Source organism: Lutjanus erythropterus, chromosome 7 (genome assembly GCF_056507025.1).
Source record: "Lutjanus erythropterus isolate fLutEry1 chromosome 7, fLutEry1.hap2, whole genome shotgun sequence".
NCBI classification, from domain to species: domain Eukaryota; kingdom Metazoa; phylum Chordata; class Actinopteri; order Lutjaniformes; family Lutjanidae; genus Lutjanus; species Lutjanus erythropterus.
In genome coordinates, this window is record NC_139323.1 from 26,434,604 (window position 1) to 26,453,432 (window position 18,829).

The window sequence follows — 18,829 nt, forward strand, 5'->3', positions numbered from 1 at the left end:
GCGAGTCCATGGGCGAAACCATTCGCGCTATGAGAGGGGGGAACCCAGAAGAACTGCTGAAGTTTGCATTCTCAATCTGGTCTCAACGTGACGTTTACTGTACTGTAGAGCGTACCTGTTAAATCAGCACATATCATTTCAAACTCTAAACTGGTTGTGACTGAAGATAAAAGTCTTACCGCTGCTGCCAGTTATATTTCGCACACCTTCGGGTCTTTATTAAACGTAGGTTTCGGTGCAGCGCTTCCTCCACAAGTCGCTGATACAAACACACGGAAGCTACCTAGCAACTGTGTCGCTGACCATGGTGCTAAAGAACACCCTGTCGATTATGGGTGCGACCCGCTCAGAGGTCATAAACTTGCCATTCGCTATTCAATTATTTCTCGCTTTAATAACGTAGAATTAATATGATTCAAAATTCCACAAAAGACTCTTGTTTTCCTGCTTATATTTTGTGAACTACATATACATATGCATAAACCCGTTTATTTAAAAAAAATAATAATATTAAGGGAGACTGCGGAACTGTTGCAACGCTTATTGCATTTCTGTTACTCAGAGATGTTTGGATTAGACCAACCAAATCATTATCCACAAAAATTACATCTGTCAGCTAATTACCCATACCATTTAAAGATGGTTACACATAAGATATCATTCACAGTATGAGGGACAGTAATCACATTTTTTTAAACATTTAATTTCACTGATTAACTTTTGCTTTTTGTCTCAATAAACATAGTATTCTGCATTTTTACAATTTTATTTATTTATTTGTCTGTTTGTTTATATTTATAAAATAACAGTTACTTTAACAGTTAGTTTTGTGAGTTCATGCATAAAACATAGGACTAACTTGAGTCAATGTCCAGATGTTACAGATGCTCTGCAGTCTCTCTGTTTTGCTGTGAGACAAGAAGAATGGAACTAAACGTTTCAATGCAACAAACTTTTAGTTAACAGGTATTTATTTAACAAAACGGCATCTGCTTCAAAACCTCACTTTGTCACTCTCCTGTGTGTAAACTATTCTAATACAACTTTATTTACTGTACAATGATTTGTGTATGTTGAAAAAGGCAATGCACATTTGTTTTTGGGTGGACTATCCTTTTATGTACCCCGCGTTGCCTTGTGTATGTTGAAAAACACTGTTATGGGGCCTGTTTATTCTGATATAGCTGCTTAGCTTGGGGATGGTTGCAACAAGTTGTTGCAACCATCCCCTTCCTATCAGCCATGACAGAATGTCATGTGCTGGTTAGACACATTGACCTTGACACATGCTGAACATGTCATTTAGAAGTCAAAACAAGGATTCCAACTAAGTAAGCTGTGATCTAATTCATTCAATTCAAAATATGACAACAATACTGCTTGTGAAAAAAATACTTTCATGCATCCAAATAAAGTTTTTTTCAATATATGCAGCAGCCAATGCTGAATACCTCTTCTGTCCTCCTGTAGGAGATAGGGTCCAAGTGACAATGTGTAGTATGAGTTTCACCATTCTACCATATTTCTGATCGGAGGAATAAGATTTGTTGCAGGTGTCCCATGTTTCAACAATCCAAAGTCTACACTATGTTTTCTGTACTTGGTACTGGTGAAATGTATCTAAGTACATTTACTCAAGTAGTATTCTTAAGTTTGATGTACTCACTTTATTGGTGTATTTCCATTTTAAGCAACTTTATAACTTTATACTACTGAACTACTCCGCTACACCTCAGAGGCAAATAGTGTACGTTTTACTCCACTACTTTTGTCTGACAGTTTTAGTTACTAGTTAGTTTTTTATGGCAGTGGTTCCCAAACTGGGGGGCAGGCCCCCCTTTGTGTGTGTGTATGTGTGTGTGTGTGTGTGTGTGTGTGTGTGTGTGTGTGTGTGTTGTAAGGTTTATGCCACAGCTGCCCTAAATTAATATAGCAATGGTAATTACCAAAATAATTTTTCACTATTTTTAATGATTAATACACCAGTATGTAGAAGCTCTTTAACCAAAATGATATTTTAAATGCTCATGCTAAAATATAATTATTATTGTTATCCATGAATTTTCAAATTTACTTTTTTACAAAAAAACAGAAAAAACAGCAAAGCACGTTATTATTTCTTGATTAAGATGTCAAATATAGAATAGTTATTTACTTGCATTCCTGAACAGAAAATTTTGTTTTTTTGGTTGAATGTTATGTTTGATTAATTTCTGACTTCTCAGAGAAGCCCAGTGAGTCAGCTCAAATTTAGATATAAAAAGGTGAATTCAGTTTGAAATTCCTCATTCCTGTTCAAAATGGTAATATGTGGAGAGCTCGCTGAAAATGAAAGAGTCTGCTTTAAAGCACTTCATGATGCTGGATGGTCTCTGAGACAAATAGGGAAAGACATAAAGTGTTCTCACAGCGTGGTCAAGTATGCTTTGGAGTCAACTACAGAGACTGGTACTTACAAAATGCACCAAGGAAGAGGCAGGAAACAAAAGTTAACTGAAGCAGATGTCAGACACCTCAAGATTTTAAATACTAGACACAGAAGGAAGACCACTGGTGATCTTCAGGCAGACATAAATGCTTCTAGATCAGAGTCTGAGAAAGTCTCCAGAATGGCCATAAGGAGACGACTGACGAAACAAGGCTTAAAGGGAAGACTAGCTGCTAAAAGCCATTATTGAGGCCTGCAAACATCCAGAAACGCCTCAGATTTGCCAGGGAGCAAAAACACTGGACTGTTGATGACTGGAAGAAGGTAGTCTGGAAGGACGAGTCCAACTTTGACCTCTTCGGTCAGCATCATCGTGTTTATGTCCGCAGAAAAGCTGGAGAACGTTTTGATGCCAGATGCATTGCACCCACAGTGAAACATGGTGGAGATTCCATTATGGTATGGGGTTCCATTTGTGGAAACAACATGGGCAAATTAGTGAAAATCAAAGGTATCATGAACAAGAACGTCTACTGCAACATCTTAGTGCATCATGGAATCCCTTCTGGACCGAACCTGATTGGTTGTGGGTTCATATACCAACAAGACAATGACCCCAAGCATACTTCAAAGCTGTGCAGAGACTATTCGACCAAGAAAAAGGACTCTGGAGTTCTGGAACTGAGCAAGAATACAAGCTGTTATCAAGGCCAAAGGAAGCCATATTAAGTTTTTTGGTTATTATGTGTGAAAAATTTTTTTTTAATTGTTTTAGTTTGTTATTATTATTATTATTATTATTATTATTATTATTATTATTATTATTATTATTATTATTGAGCATAATAATAATAATAATAATAATAATAATAATAATAATAATAACAATAATATATTTATTATAAGAAGAACAATATCAAGAATAATTAATTAATTAATTAATTTAAAAAGTTCTTACTTAATAAATCAAATAAGTAAAATATGATGCGTGAGTCTCTACGATTTCCGACTGGCACTTGAACGCAGCATTTCACCCATCAAGCCGTATCGGGTATTCCCATATGTCATGAACGCAGCACAAAACGACAGCAGGCAGAGGTGAAAAGTCTGGATCATGTTTTCATTCCAGCGGAGGCATACTTGAACGACAAAGGACATTGTAAATAAAGATCAACAGGGCGGTTAGCAGAGCACGTCGAGGTTCTGTCCACGAAGAGAAGACATTGATGTTGTTATTAGCCAGCCAGCTAGCACAAGCTGAAATTTGTTAGCTAGCTAACGGAGGACCCTGTTAGCTAACCGCCACCATCATCGCTCCTAGCCAGCTGTGCATCGCCCTCCTGTCTTCCTACGATGGGAAACGCAGCAACTGCCAAGAAAGGCAACGAGCAAGAAAGCGGTGAGCACCTGAAAACCATCTAGCTAGCCTGTTAGCCCGCTAACGTTATGTTAGCTGTTGTACAGCGTGAGCTTGCTTATCATGAAGTCAGTGGAGAGCAGCATTTAGCAGCTGTTGTCCAGTGTTAGCAGACAGTATACAGGGATATGAGCTGCAGACAGAGAAGAACCATCTTTGGTAGGGCAGTTTACTAGGTGTGTTAGCTCCCTCCTAATGATGTCTGTTTGCTTATGTCACTTGGAGACAGTATCACAGATGATGCAGCTAGCTAATAATTGGGAGCGATGTCCTGTATGAGCAAATGGCAGAGAGGTCCTCACCTCTCTGTTGAAGGTTTCCCACAGCAGTGAAAACAAAGAAACATCCTTCATTCTGTCAAATGAGAGCCTTTCTAAATGTTTCACACCGTAACGTTGAACTGAAGTTATCAAGGCACCATGTTTAATTTCCAAAGAGCTAATACGAGCTGCCTGGAGCAAGATAACATCAGCAAACACTGGTCTCTACTAAAGCTGCAGTACAAGGCCTAGTCACTGCTAACAACAGGTACCTGATAACAGACAAGTTGACCAGAAGGCTGCTTAATGTGGTTAAAAAAAACAACAACAGGCTAATGTGTGTTATAAGCAAGTGCTTCAGGTTTCTAATATAGCTTTATTTATTCATAAAACGACTAGAGTCAGTTTCTATCTATCTTGATTAACACTGATGTGTCAAGTCAGCTGTTAACAAATTTACTGTAACATCTTATGCCTTGATCGCTACTTTCTTATGGTGACCTTAACCTGTTGTGTTGATTCTTTAACATCAAGCAAAAGTAGCCCCCCTCCTAGTCAAACCCTCTGAATAGCTATTTTGCCATCTTAAGTGTTCCATCAATCACTTGAAAGCAGTACCCAGAGGGCACTCAGTTGTGTTTATGGTGCATTTGTCAGTAATGACCGAGGTAATCCACTAAACTGTACCAGTGCCTAGTAGTCTGTCTGGAGAGCACTGATCTTGACCTGCTTTCTGATTGGCAGTAGTCCACACAGTCTTGCAGCCTTGTGACTCAAGCCACCTGTAGTTTCTGCAGGGAGGGGCTGAGGATTGTGTACAATAACAATGTGATGTAGAAGACAGCAAGCTACAGAAACACATTTAACACACTGTTTTTGTCATTTAGATTTCTGTTTACATTTTAGGTGTTTAATTATTAAGAGCAACCCAGACTAATGTTACTCCAAACAAACCTACATTTCTAGCACAGTACATCATATGTGGAGTTGTACAAGGTACTTACCCGTAGTCACTGTACTTCCTTTTGTAGATGGCAGACAGCACGCCCCCAGATTGGAGAGATAGCAGAAATACTGGTGTTGGAAGCTAAGCAGGGAATCTGATGGGAATCTGCTATTATATAAGCCAAATACCACTCTCTCCAAAGCAACCAGACTCCATTGGCAAAATCAGTCATTACCTTGTGAGCGCTGGTCTAATATTGCTTCAACTCGTTGGTCAGTTAGTGTTATTCTATGACTTCAGTGTTTTATAGGGGTAGTTTGGATTCACCAAAGTCACACAATAACTCAAACCAACCAACTGACTGAGACAGCAGTAGATAAGCTGAAGTCCTGTGCTCGGCAAGGTAAAATTACTGTTTTTGCCAAAGGAGTCTGGTTGAGAGAGAGAAAGAGAAAGGGAGCTATATTTGTCTTGTATAACGGCAGATTCCTGTTGGAAAAGGCAGTCTGACAGCAAGGTAAATGTGGAGAAAATATTCTAATAATAGTGACAGGGCTGCAAATGATGATTATTCTTATTGTTGATTAATCCGTGGATCATTTTCTCACTTAATCGATTAGTTGTTTGGTCTATAAAAAAGCCAGAAAATGCTGATAAATGTTTCCCAAATCCCAAAATGACTTCAAATGTCTTGTTGTGTTCCCAACCTGAAAATATTCAGTTCATCTCTCATAGAGAACTATAGAAACCAGGAAATATTAACATTTAAGAGGCCAGAATCATAGAATTTTGATATTTTTTATAAAAAATACCTCAAACCAATTAATTGATTATCAAAATAGTTGAGGATTAATTTAATAGTACACAACTGAGTAATTTTTGCGGCTTTTTATTGTGTACACTTAAACTGATATTGATTTTTTCTTTTTTAGGTGGGCTTATTTTTAGGTGCCCAAAATACATTTTGCTGCTGACCCTGTCCACAGAGGTACTTTGCTAAGCTTCCAACACTGGCACTCAGTCTGCTTCTACAAACTGGGGGCATGACAGCCACCATTAGCTGTGGGTAATTAGTAGTACCTCATACAACCCCACATCCAATAATCCAAAGTATCCCTTTAAGCACAGAGGAAAGCTTGTTGAAGAGATGCATTGTTAAACTTAACCACCAGAGAGCACGATAACCTGGAGATAACTTCTCTTTAAGTCAGTCAGTGGGTGTTACAGGCCTGCAGTTTCCTTATCAGCACTATGAATGCACCACAGCTGTGCAATGTTTTGTCATAATGTTATAGAGCTGGCCTGTATGTGTGCTTTGCTTACTATGTGCCTTAAAAACAACGTCACTATTTGCATGGGAGACGATAAGTGTTTTCAAATGACACAACATAGAAACAGTAGACATGCCGCTGCAACTGAAGCACTTGAACAGGAAGCGTAACTTCATGCGGTTAACCAAGCATTGCAGTACACTTGGCTGCATACAGGAAGCTAGTGTCACTCATTGGTCTTCAGTCTGAAAACGGTTACTTTGCCTGTGAGCCTGTACACTCACATATCAAGAAATTCGTCTCAAAATGGCCCAGGGAAAGGATCAGTCCTTCGCCAGCCGTTTTCTCAAATTATGTAAGAATAGCCAAGAGCAAAAGAGACAAGAGAGTGAGGTGCCACGAATCTCTGAGTACACCATCATGTGGGATAAAATGAGTAAGTTTGGTGTTTTGCTTTTTCACTTAAAATTTTGTCGGCCATCCTCTGCCGCTTTGAGCGGGATGTGTCGCAGCCTGCATTTGTACTACTTTGTTCGCAAGAAAACTGATTTAGATGAAGCCTTAAAAATACATGTACACATCTTTAAATGGTTTGGTGACCCTATAAGTTTGATTATGTATTTTTTATGTATGTTCAGTTCTTAAAACTTGAAGTAGCAGCCCACAACTGTTATTGTTTAGAGTTGTTCCTTCCCTTCCTCATCAGATTCATATTTGCACACATTCTTGATCCACTGGAGACATCAGTAAAAGCAGTTTAGGCACAATACTTTGTAGAACAGGCCATTTGTGGTGCTTCAGTCGCTTACGTCATCTTAATATCTCTGTCCTGTCATTTTTGTGCACTGTTTTTCAAGAATGAAATGTGTCTATGTGTGCTTTTTACAATGTCTTTTCAGTCACTGTTGTTTTATATTCTTTGAGACGGATGTTTGTAGTTTAACATCATTTTGTTCAGTGTAGGGCAGTGACAGCCCTCTCCAGTACTGGTAAGAAAGAAAGTTTGGTCTAACTATTGAAGACTACCATCTGTGCAGAGTCAGAACTATGAACATAAATATACGCTTATTGCTTAATTGTAAATAAATATTTTTTTCTTAATGAAGATACTGAACAACAGTACATAAATACCCTTGACTTTTTGTTTTAGCTGATGTTCTGAGACATTGGAAGAAAAAAATCCTCCAACCAACAAAAATTATCTTGTTGTTTAGTGTAGAATAATTAAATCAGGTTTAAAGGGATAGTGCAGATTATTTGAAATGGGATTGTGTTAGGCATTTATCAATAGTCAGTGTATTACCTGGAGTAGATGGCGGTCGCCAGCAGGAATCCCAGTGTAGGAAATCAAGCAAAGGCCCATGTAAAAAAAAAATCCATATCAGTTTAAGTGTGCACTGTATATTTTCTAAAAAAAAATATTTTTCATTGCTTTACTTTGCCATCAGACAGCCTTTTCTGACAGGAAACTGCTGTTATATAAACCAAATATCACCCTCTCCAAATCAGCCAGTCTCCATTGGCAAAAACAGTAATTTTACGTTGCAGAACATAAGAGTTGCTGGTCTACCGCCGCCTCTATCAGTCAGCTATTTTGTGTTATTGTGTGATTTGGTGTATTGAAAAGTTAGTTTGAACTCACACAATAAGACAAACAAATTAAGAGTTTGAAGCAGAGGTAGACCAGCAACTCCTGTTGAGTCATGTAAGGTAAAATTACAGATTTTGCCAGAGTTTTGCCAGAGATTTTGCCAGTTTTGCCATATTCTAAATATAGCATACACTTTTTTCTTTTTTCTTTTTTTTATGTTGCTAAAATAGCAGTGCTTTTCTATCTTAGCTTCCGTTGTACTTCTGCCACTTCTCCAAACTGGGGGTGTGTTGACCGTCATCTACTGTAGACAGTAAACTGACTAATGACAAGGAACTAACTTCTGTAAGGTTTTAGCGATTCCCTATGTTGTCTTCTTCAGTGTCATTTTGTTGTGTGTTGCATTTAATCCACTTGAATCTCAAATGTTCTTGTTTTTAGCACTTCATAAATGTTTCTTCCTCTCTTTCTCTTCTCCATCATTTCCATCCATGTGGGTGAATGTTCCTGCAAACCCTTGGTGAACTGTAGAGACTTTTGGTATGCTCATATTTTCCATGGGCTGTCTTAAGTCACAGAGACAAACTTTATTCTGCAGTTTAGTCTACCAGGCTGTATTATCCTATATTTAAATATCAGTAGGATTGCGGTTAATCAGGATAGTCTGATAACCTACAGCTTCCACTTATAGCAGTTCTTTTATACCAAGTATTCATACGAAATACACCACCAACCAGACACCAGATACTTGCCATGACTCTGTGACTTTGGACATCTCATGTCTGCTGTGACTTTCACAATGCACTGTCTTTCTACTGCTTGCACTGTAGTCTCAGTTGTGTTCTGCATTTTGTCTTTTTTCTCTATCCATTTTTACTGCCTCTCCCGTTTACTCCCACCTACTCCTGAAAGGGATGCAGAATAGCTTGAATTGGCCGGTTCTGTAAAGTCCACGACAGCTCTTTGCATCACTTTATTAATTAGAATTTCTTGCTTAGACGTGTGGTTTTGAGTTTTTTGTAGGAGGTGTTCTTTGCTGTTTTGTCTAGCATAGTCCTGCATCCCCAGTACTTGACATTTGCCTGAACTTAATGCATTTCCGTGAACATGTGAACTTTGCCTTTGTTTATTTTCCTGAACACGTTAAACTGCCCCAGTTTTATTATTTCCCTCAACATGTTACCCGACCCTGCCTGAGTACCAAAATGCCAATTTTGAAATCACACTCTTGTTTCTTTTTATAGTGAAAGAGTTCTTAGCTAAAGCCAAAGAAGATTTTTTAAGAAAATGGGAGTGTCCACCACAGGTAAGTTGTAACTTTAATTTCCCTTTACACTCAGAACTAGAGCTGTAGTGATTAATCGATTATTAATTGATTCTCAAATTAATTGTCATATAGTTTGATAATCCATCAATCATTTTTTGGGGGTTTTTTTTTGTTGTTTTTGTTTCAGCTTCTTAAATGTCAATATTTTCTGTTTTTTCTACTCCTCACTGACAATAAACTGAATATTTTTGAGTAAAACAAGACATTTGAAGATGTCATTTTAGGTTTTGGGAAACATTAATTGACAGTTTTTGCCATTTTCTGTCATTTTAAAACAAACAACTATTAATTGATTAATCAAGAAAGTAATAGACTGATTAATGAACTATGTGAATAATCGTTAGTTGCAGCCCTAGTCAGGACTAGAGTTGCAATGACTAATCAACTACGAACCATTAAGTTAATCAATCACCAACTGTTTTGACAATCAATTAATTGGTTTGAGTCTTTTTTGTTATTTTTAAGAAAAAAAGTCTCTGATTCCTGCTTCGTAAATGTGAATATACTCTGGTTTGTTTACTCTTTTGGGCAAACAGAGAAATTTGAGGACATCATCTTAGGCTTTTGGAAACACTGATCAACATTTTTCACCATTTTCTGACATTCGATTAATGGAGAAAATCATCAACAGATAAACTGACATTGAAAATTATCGTTAGTTGCAGCTCTAATCTGGACTCAGCTGTCTTCCTTTCATGAGACGAGATGAGTGGACATGTTTTTATGATAGCGCCTGGGGACTTCCTGCCTCAGATCTTGTTCACATGCTTGCTTACTGATTGTGTAATTGTACTGCGTCAGTAAGAGGCATTTATTGTACATATAATAATTAAAATAATACTGTAATATCTCCATCCAGCTTATGTGTTTTTACTCTGCGACATGGAGACAAAATGCCTACCATTTGCAGCTATGAGAGCTGGAATTACACCAAACTTACAAGCAGAAATCAGTTTGCTGTCTCACTTTCACTGATGTTGTGTTTCCTCAGAGCACAACAGGCCTGGATGACTTCGATAGGTTCAAAACTCTGGGCACTGGCTCATTCGGACGAGTTATGCTTGTCAAACATAAAGAAACAAACCAGTTCTACGCCATGAAGATCTTGGACAAACAAAAAGTAAGTAAAGAAAACAGTTTATCTCAAAAGAACAAGTGTTGTAAATGAGTCTTTCATGCCTGACAAATATTTAAGTACATAAATGGATCTCATAAAAGGAAATGGAACGTTTCCTCTCGCACACTGCTTGTATGTTATCACTGAAAACCTCAGAGACGCTTCACATGAGAGTTTCGATCTTTAAATACTGATGTGAGAGTCGCAGGAGGAGGTTAGCGTGTCCTCGGTGAGCTGCTAATGTAGCAGTACTCTGTTCCTTCGAATTTCACACCGTTGGTGTAAGACGTAGCCCTGTCTGACTTTCTGTTTCAGCTGCACTGCTCAAAGACTTTCTCTTGTACAGTTTACAGCTGCTAAATTTGCTTCATTTTAGATTTCTTAACACGTTGTGTGCTGAACCTTTATTAGCCCGTCACAGAGGTCTTAAAGAATTAGTCTGTGTTTTTTTTTTACATTTTACATTGCTGCTGACCATTTCCCAAAGCATGTGACACATTTATAGGTTTGTGAGTATTTGTGGAGCCATTGTTTTCCATTTGAATATTTCAGCACAGTATGCAAAGCTTGCAGAGACTTGAAACTAACAGTAGGTAATTCACCACAGTAGTGTCATGGCCAGGTGTTACTATCAGTGTGTGGCAATGCAGTTGAAACTGTGTGGATTGAGTTCTTGTCTGACAGTCTGGAGTGCTGAGACTCTTGGTTGAATCTTTGGCATTTTGGACTTTCCTCTCTGTCATGTCTGTGTTTGCTTATTTTTAGTTTTCTGACTTAGATTTTTTTGACAATATTGTTTAGAGTTGAACAGTTAATTGAAATATTATCAAAGTCACAATATTGCCAATTCCAGTATCCAAATTGTGGTGCTATAGAGATGCCCTGGCCTATGAATCATATTCTCCTGACATAAGGTAACATGTATATTTTGTACAGACCACAGCAAAAATCGCATAATTTTTATAAAAAAGTAATGCAGAAGTTACCATTCCCACTAAAATTGTGAGCTCTTTTGACATGTTCAGCTCCAGTATGGCTCATGGATGCAACGCTGTTAAACACCTGAGTCTCGTATGTCAGAGCTTTCTGCCAGCTCATGAATGCACCACACTGGTAGACTTTTCAACTTAATTGCGGTCACAAGTGGCAGTAATAAGAATGACGAAAATAAAACAGAACATGATGTACACTCTGATAGATTATCATCTTGTTTTTAAGTCTGTGCAAGTTGATTTTCAAGTAGTTGAATGGGAAAGACAATTTCAAAAATGTAAATGTAAACACACACGCACGCACACACACACACACTAATATGTATATGTGCCTTGTTTTTCAGGTGGTGAAGTTGAAGCAGATAGAACACACACTAAATGAAAAGAGAATACTACAGGCCGTCTCCTTCCCCTTCCTCGTCAGATTGGAGTACGCTTTCAAGGTACATGCTGACACCCACCTCTTACAACCCACTACATAGTTAACATCTTACTGGGGAACTTTCTTTCCCAACCCGAGAGCAAATATAATCAAACGTGATCAGTTGTTTAATAGTTGTTTGATTAACAGGACAACTCAAACCTCTACATGGTGATGGAGTACGTCCCTGGTGGAGAGATGTTCTCACACCTCAGACGTATTGGAAGGTTCAGGTATAGTGCACAAAGATTTTTACCTTTTACTTTAATGTAAGACGCTTACAGTCAAAAACACTCTTTTTTCATGCATTGGTCAATTTTTAGATATGGGGCTATTTTTCCTCCATAACTCATTTCAGACTAGTGGATGTCCAAAGTACATCATTTACATGTTTATTCTAGATCAGATTTCTGTTCTGGGAATGTATACAATAGTGGATATATAATTAGACAATGTGTCAATTGCATTTTAAACATACAATTTCAGAAAATGTATAATACAAAAATAATGTTTTTTTAATTTAAGTAATCAACTGGGAAAGATTCATGGTGATACTAATTAGTTTTGTACTATGTTCATCTGTAGTGTCTTGCTTTTGTGTGAGCTACTAATAGCTGAATAGAGCGCAGTTTTCACTTTTACTCACTGTGGTCTGGATGAAATAGCTTGAGACAAGCATCAGTCAAAGGTGGCCACAGATGAAGAGACTTGTGTTCACATATTGCACTGATGTCTGACTGTCCATCCTCTCTTCTTTCAGTGAACACCATGCAAGATTTTATGCAGCTCAGATAATACTCACCTTTGAGTACCTTCACTCCTTGGACCTCATCTACAGAGACCTGAAGCCTGAAAACCTGCTCATAGATCAACATGGGTACATCCAGGTACACAATATGTCTAAAGCTTTATAATATACAAGTAAACTGTCATCGAGTTTTATCTAAACTATTAGCTTCCCTTTCGCTAACATCTAAGAAAGAAAGTGGGAGCCTAAATGTAGTACATGTAAATGTTGCCCTTACATACTTACCTTTCTTATCGCACTTCTGTTGTTTTTTTGTTTTTTTTTTCAGGTCACAGACTTTGGCTTTGCCAAAAGAGTAAAAGGCAGGACCTGGACATTGTGTGGAACTCCAGAGTACCTGGCTCCAGAGATCATCCTCAGCAAGGTGAACCCTTTATACCCAACACCATACATATACATGTTATTACAATGCAGTTAGAGATTTTAAAACAGCATTGCTCTTTGCTCAAGCACATTCGAACTGAAATGATGATCAGGTGTTAATGTTGAAGTTCACCTTTAAGGCTGTTCACATTCAAATCTGTAGAGAAGTGCTAAGAATCATAGCTCTTTTCATACATAGCATGCAAGCTGCACAATGATCCTAAACATATGGACAAGGCAACCAAGGTGTCAACAAAACAAACAAAAATGTTTTGTTGTCAAACAGTAGATTGTCCTTGACAGGCCTAGTCAGTCACCTGATCTCAGTTCAACTAACCATGTGTTTCAATTGGCAAAGACACCAGACTTCAGTCAAAAAACAGGAAGTGAATCTGGTAGCAGTATCAGCGCTGCAGATCATCACCAGAGATGTGTGTCTGCTACAGTAACAATAACAGAATTTTAAGCTTCAACACAGTACTAGTTTATAAAACAGTACTTCGTACATCTTTCAATACTACAACAAAAAGAAAAAAGTTTGTTTTGTTTTGTTTTTTAAATGAACAACCTGCACACAGTACTGGTACACAAAATCACTGAAAACTGTCTGGTGTTTTTGTGCTGTAAGCCAAAAAAAAAGCCAGAACAATGAAGACTGAACTGATGAGCACTTAGATCTTTATGTTTTTTATATAGGTTTGGTACTTTCAATACTATAATTAAGGGATATTGTATTGTTTTAAATATGTGATATCAAAAAAAGTATTGATGTTTTGATATTTTTGACAACCGTAGTTCCTGCTAATATCTTTGCATTGTTTGTGGCAGCTCATCATTGAATTGAATTGAAGATTTGAGACCAAATATTTAACAGAAATTAAATATAAAGGAAGTAGTTGTAGTTGTTAAAATTGGTGTTTCTAAATATTAATACACCGGTCCTGTGATGAAAATGTTCAGAGCCGACACAAGTCACTTATTTCTGACGGCTCTATATGTCTCAGTTCTTTCTGATTACCATCACCAGACGTTGAATTCTCTACTTTACCAAAGTGGTTTGGTGTAGTTGAGGTTGAACCAAAATATCAAGCTACAGCTGCTGAAAATGATGGATTTTTTTCTGTTTCTGACTCTTCCAGGGCTACAACAAAGCTGTGGATTGGTGGGCACTTGGAGTCCTTATCTATGAAATGGCTGCTGGTTACCCTCCCTTTTTTGCTGATCAACCTATCCAGATCTACGAAAAGATTGTGTCTGGCAAGGTATGCAGAGATAGTCACGCACAAAGTCTTTAAATATTTTAATGCTCTGTCATTTCTCTGCTTGCCTGTTGTTTCTTGTCATCCTCTGCATACTGTAACCAAGCATAAAGGGATGAAAATGGTTGTTCCCTTTTCTTTTTTCCACTCCTATAGGTACGATTCCCCTCCCACTTTAGCTCTGACCTGAAGGATCTGCTGAGAAACCTGCTCCAGGTAGACCTGACAAAGAGATTTGGCAACCTGAAGAATGGTGTGAATGACATAAAAAATCACAAGTGGTTCTCCACAACAGACTGGATTGCCATATACGAGAGAAAGGTAGGTATATATTGTAGCGTAACAGTTTCTGACTCCAGAAACACATTGTGACACATCTGTTACTGTCCATCATGTGGTTCTTGTTCTTAAAAGGGTCAGATAATAAACCAGTATTTTTTTTTAAATATATACCTCAAACCTAATAAAAATGACAACCATGAGACAGCATCATTTGCCGCAGATGCCACTAAATCTTCTTGCCTTATGGCCGTAATGCAGTCCCACATTTATATCTTACATTTGAAGTTGTTTTTATAGCCGCATAACATGATCATATGAGGCAGATTGGTCTGTAGACATAGAAAACTGCAATACTTCTGAGATATAATGCTGTAAAGCAGGGGTTCTCAAAATTTTTATGATGGAGTACCAATTTAGGGAGCCAGAATATGATTGAGGGTCGCACAAGAAAAGCCGTAAACTTATCGTAGAATTTGCTATTGGTCTCATCATGGTGTTCATCATTAAATTGTATTGTAACCTGCCACTGGTTAGGGGGGCACCGTTTGACACAGTAGCTGAGTAGTGTATTAAATGTTGGCTATTGAAAGAGAAAGTACTGAAATGGACAACAGATGATTAAATATAAAGCTTGGATTTCCTGTTGCATTCAGGGACTGCACGAAATCTTTTTGAGAGCAGCCATTGACCTGCGGGCCTTGTGTTGAAAATCCCTGCTCTAACAGCTTGATGTCATCTAGAAGGAACTTTATCAGTATTCCATTCAAGGCTTCACACAAATGTGTGTCACTAGTTTGTCAGTGAATTCTTTCTTTTTAAAACTAGTATTATTATGTGCCCTTTTGTATACATATACACCCAGGACGTAATTCTTAAGGGCACTTTTTAAATTTGCGACAGATTGAATGGAAACAGCAGAAACATGATGGTTATGATAATATGGTTGACAGCTTCACATTAAAACTCTAAATCTGGGGAACATTGTGCATAAACTTTAACTGCGTCCTGCTGGAGTCTTATGTGTTATATCCTGTCAGCTCAGAGTAGAGTCTGCCCCTCAGGTGCAACAGCCCAGTCCGTTGCATTTTCCTGGCTGGACATTATCCAGGAGCATGCCTTGCCTCCCAGTTGTAGCATGGTTCTTATCTACTCACCTTCATTCTTCCTGGGGCCGTCGCCCAAAGCAGCTCATCCAGCTGATCTGGCTGTATGTTTGAAAGATGCTGACTACATATATTGATCGTCTCACATCTCCCACATCTTCAATTTCTGATGTGTATGTGTGTATTTCTGTCATAGATGACGTGTTTCGGCAATAAAGCTAAAAAAAAAAATAACTGCTGCATCCTACACACGCAGCCATTGCCATAGCAATATCAAAATCTTAATTTCAACCAATAAAATCATGAAATTCACCCATCAATCATTCTATAAGTTTTAGCAGCATGGAGATTGTTTAGTTAGCTAGCCACAGGGTGGTGTGTCAGGCTGTGACACGCCCACTTTTCAATGATCAAATCAAATTCCTCTCAGTGTCATGTCCTGCCTTGTTTAACTCTGAAATACATCATGATATGGAACTAGATACTCTTGAAATGCCATTTCACCTGGATTTAAATTAATAATCTGAAAAAGAAAATCCCTATCTTTTTCTCTTTTCTCAGGTTGAAGCCCCCTTCTTGCCAAAGTGCAGAGGACCAGGAGACACGAGCAACTTTGACGACTACGAAGAGGAAGACATCCACGTCTCACAGACAGAAAAGTGTGCGAAAGAGTTTGCTGAGTTCTAGTGAGTGGGCAAAGAGTCCCTTCAGGACTCACGTGTTTTGGGATATTTGCACTCTCCTGAGGGTTAAGGTGGAACAGAGGCCGTCACGTGTTCAAAAACAAATGCCTCGTTCCTTCATTCCACACAGCTGAATGAGGTCCTTCTTGCCATGATCCTGCGTGCAGTTAGCACTAACCTATACACAGGCACATTATGCAGACACCCCTCGTGCTGCAACACAAAAAATACTAGACCACGTTCTCATCGTTTTTTCTTTTGTTTTTTTATGTTTGCCACCTTTAAATGCCCCCCCCTCCTTATTTCAGTTCAAATAATTATTTGAAAAGCAACATGAAAGCTAATATTATGCCCATTTCCAAGTGGCACAAAGAGTGATTGATTGTATTAGCTGGTATTGCACATATTGTGATTTAAGCTTTGGGAAAATAGAAGGGATTTTTTTTTTTGTTTGTTTGAATTTCTAACATTGAATTTATCTGTCTGTTACACGCCTGAGTGTATTTTAGGGTTCAGTTTGTGCTTCATCAATCATGAACACTTTAACCATTATTCATCATTCTGGTGTCCTTAAGACCTAGAAGTGTGTATTTGTGCATATAGACGTATACATATATGAGACATAAGATTTTCAAACACTTTGTGTTGTTAGAGCATGACCAAAATTCAAACAAAGAAACCGGTGTTTAGTGAAGGAAAAGTAACACTGATGACTTCTTGAAGAGTTTTAGCACTTGGGCATTCGATTGTTGAGGAGATTGATCAACAGTGACAAGTGTTATTGTAAAGCAGAAACTTGTCAGTGCTGTATTAACTGATCAATCACATCGTAGCATCGTTTTATCCATATCCAGTCACAGGACATTTCCTTTTTACCTCAGAATAGTTGTGGTATTAAATGAATGGAATGAGATGATAATATATTTTTCAGGTACAACTCTGTTTCACAAAGAAGGACAACTAAAGGGGTTCGAGTACGTCACTCCACACAACAGGTCATTCGTCTTTGGTATGTCCAAATATGTGTGATTTGCATTTGTCAATAGCAGGAAGGTCAGTTTGTTAGATTTTCTTCAGAGTTTGTTGTCGTGGAGGCAAAGCAGTGTTGGTCACATGGACATATTTTATCCATTCGGGGTTGCTTTTCGATTTTTGTTTCTTAAAGGGTAGTTGTGCTTCAGCAGAGCACTCGGAAGACATTGTGTAACTGCCATATTTGTTTTATTTTCATTTTTACTTTTGCATGTTTGTTACGTTTGTACAGCAGTGTCACAACAAGCTAATAGTTCCCTGAAAGTGTTCCCATCTTTTTTTGTTGTTTTGTTTTGTTACCTTTTAAATTGTTTCATAACCTGGCACATCGATGCATTAGACTAGAAACAGTTTTTATCTGAGTGACATATTCCTCTGCATAATCCCATGAAGGCAAAATTAAATCATTATTAACCATGAAACAATAACAGAAAACTGATATATCATAACCTTAAAGTATTCATCCATCTTGGTCACTACTTGGTTGAAACATATACTTACCTCAACTATAGCTTGTAGTCTCTTGCCATCATTTCTTTACCCAATTTGTACACTGTGATGGAGCAATATTTGCTCATTCTTCCTCGCAAAATTGCTCAGGCTGAGTCAGGTCAGTCAGAGAATGTTAACGGACAAAAATGTTGCGGTCTTGTTACAGGCTTTTAAAGGGAATAAGGTCAAGAGTCAGACTTTGAAAAAGTTTCATTGTGAACCACTCCTGTTAAGTTATTGTCTAAACATGTGTAATACTTATTTTCACCATTCATTTCCCACGAAATCTGACAAGTTGCCTGTCCTTGCTGCTGAAATAGTCCCTGCCTCCGCAAACTCCTCACTGGCGTGACAGGTTGACATGTGTATTTAAAAAGTAATCATACAATCTACATGTCAAATGTTCAGTACCTACAAGGCCGGGGTGGCCACTTATTGAACTTCCAGATGTCAGAAAAGCCCTGATTGCTCCTGCGTCTGTGATCGCAGACAGAGTTAGAGGTCATTTCTGCAGGTCAGACACTCTGGGTTGTTGGGAAATCAGAGTTTTACGTTTCACATACAATAGTGCATCTGTTGACAGTCTTTCAATTTAACACCTCCTCAAAACTTCTGAAGTTTTGATCATTATTTGACATGGTGCTCATGTTTGTCGATGAGGAAAAATGCAAATTAATCAAGTTCAACAATCTTTAACAACCAAATGTGAAAAAGCCTTGGGGACTAAATGCGTTTTTTAGGGTACTGATGTACTGTATATGGATATTGGCGATGCCTGAATTGAACTTTTTTCATATATTGAGCACATAATGTGACATTTTATTTAGCCCTAATTTTGTTTAAAAAGGCACAACTGCTTATTTATGTTAGAGATGTCTAATAAAATTACATTTTAAATGTTTAAACCTGCATAGTTCTCAGTATATAAAAGCAGACTCAACTGTTTTATTCACGAAAGTGTTATAAACAGTGAATATATTGGATTATTTATTTGTACACTTTTTTTTAATTTGCCCTTTATTAAAAGTAAAACATTT

General features: G+C 37.8%; 1 protein-coding gene across 2 annotated transcripts; it reads left to right on the forward strand.

Annotated features, from left to right (window-relative positions):
* Positions 1-3,477: 3,477 nt before the first annotated feature.
* prkacba (protein kinase, cAMP-dependent, catalytic, beta a) lies at positions 3,478-17,942 on the forward strand. Of its 2 annotated transcripts, none has more exons than XM_084723344.1 (10): positions 3,478-3,827; positions 9,158-9,219; positions 10,232-10,360; positions 11,694-11,792; positions 11,921-12,003; positions 12,531-12,657; positions 12,847-12,942; positions 14,081-14,203; positions 14,357-14,521; positions 16,147-17,942. In XM_084723344.1, the coding sequence occupies exons 1-10, from the start codon at positions 3,782-3,784 to the stop codon at positions 16,270-16,272; spliced, it is 1,056 nt and encodes a 351-aa protein (XP_084579470.1). In that variant the 5' UTR covers positions 3,478-3,781; the 3' UTR covers positions 16,273-17,942. The 2 variants fall into 2 exon arrangements, with proteins under 2 accessions (XP_084579470.1, XP_084579469.1); XM_084723343.1 differs by lacking the exon at positions 3,478-3,827 and adding an exon at positions 6,365-6,758.
* The last annotated feature ends 887 nt before the right edge of the window (positions 17,943-18,829 follow it).

Excerpts from the sequence above, each read along its gene's own strand:
- prkacba (XM_084723343.1), top strand. The coding sequence starts at position 6,629 with ATGGCCCAGGGAAAGGATCAGTCCTTCGCCAGCCGTTTTCTCAAATTA. Across the intron at positions 6,759-9,157 it reads CATCATGTGGGATAAAATGA|TGAAAGAGTTCTTAGCTAAA; the intron begins GTAAGTTTGGTG and ends TTCTTTTTATAG. Across the intron at positions 14,522-16,146 it reads TTGCCATATACGAGAGAAAG|GTTGAAGCCCCCTTCTTGCC; the intron begins GTAGGTATATAT and ends CTCTTTTCTCAG.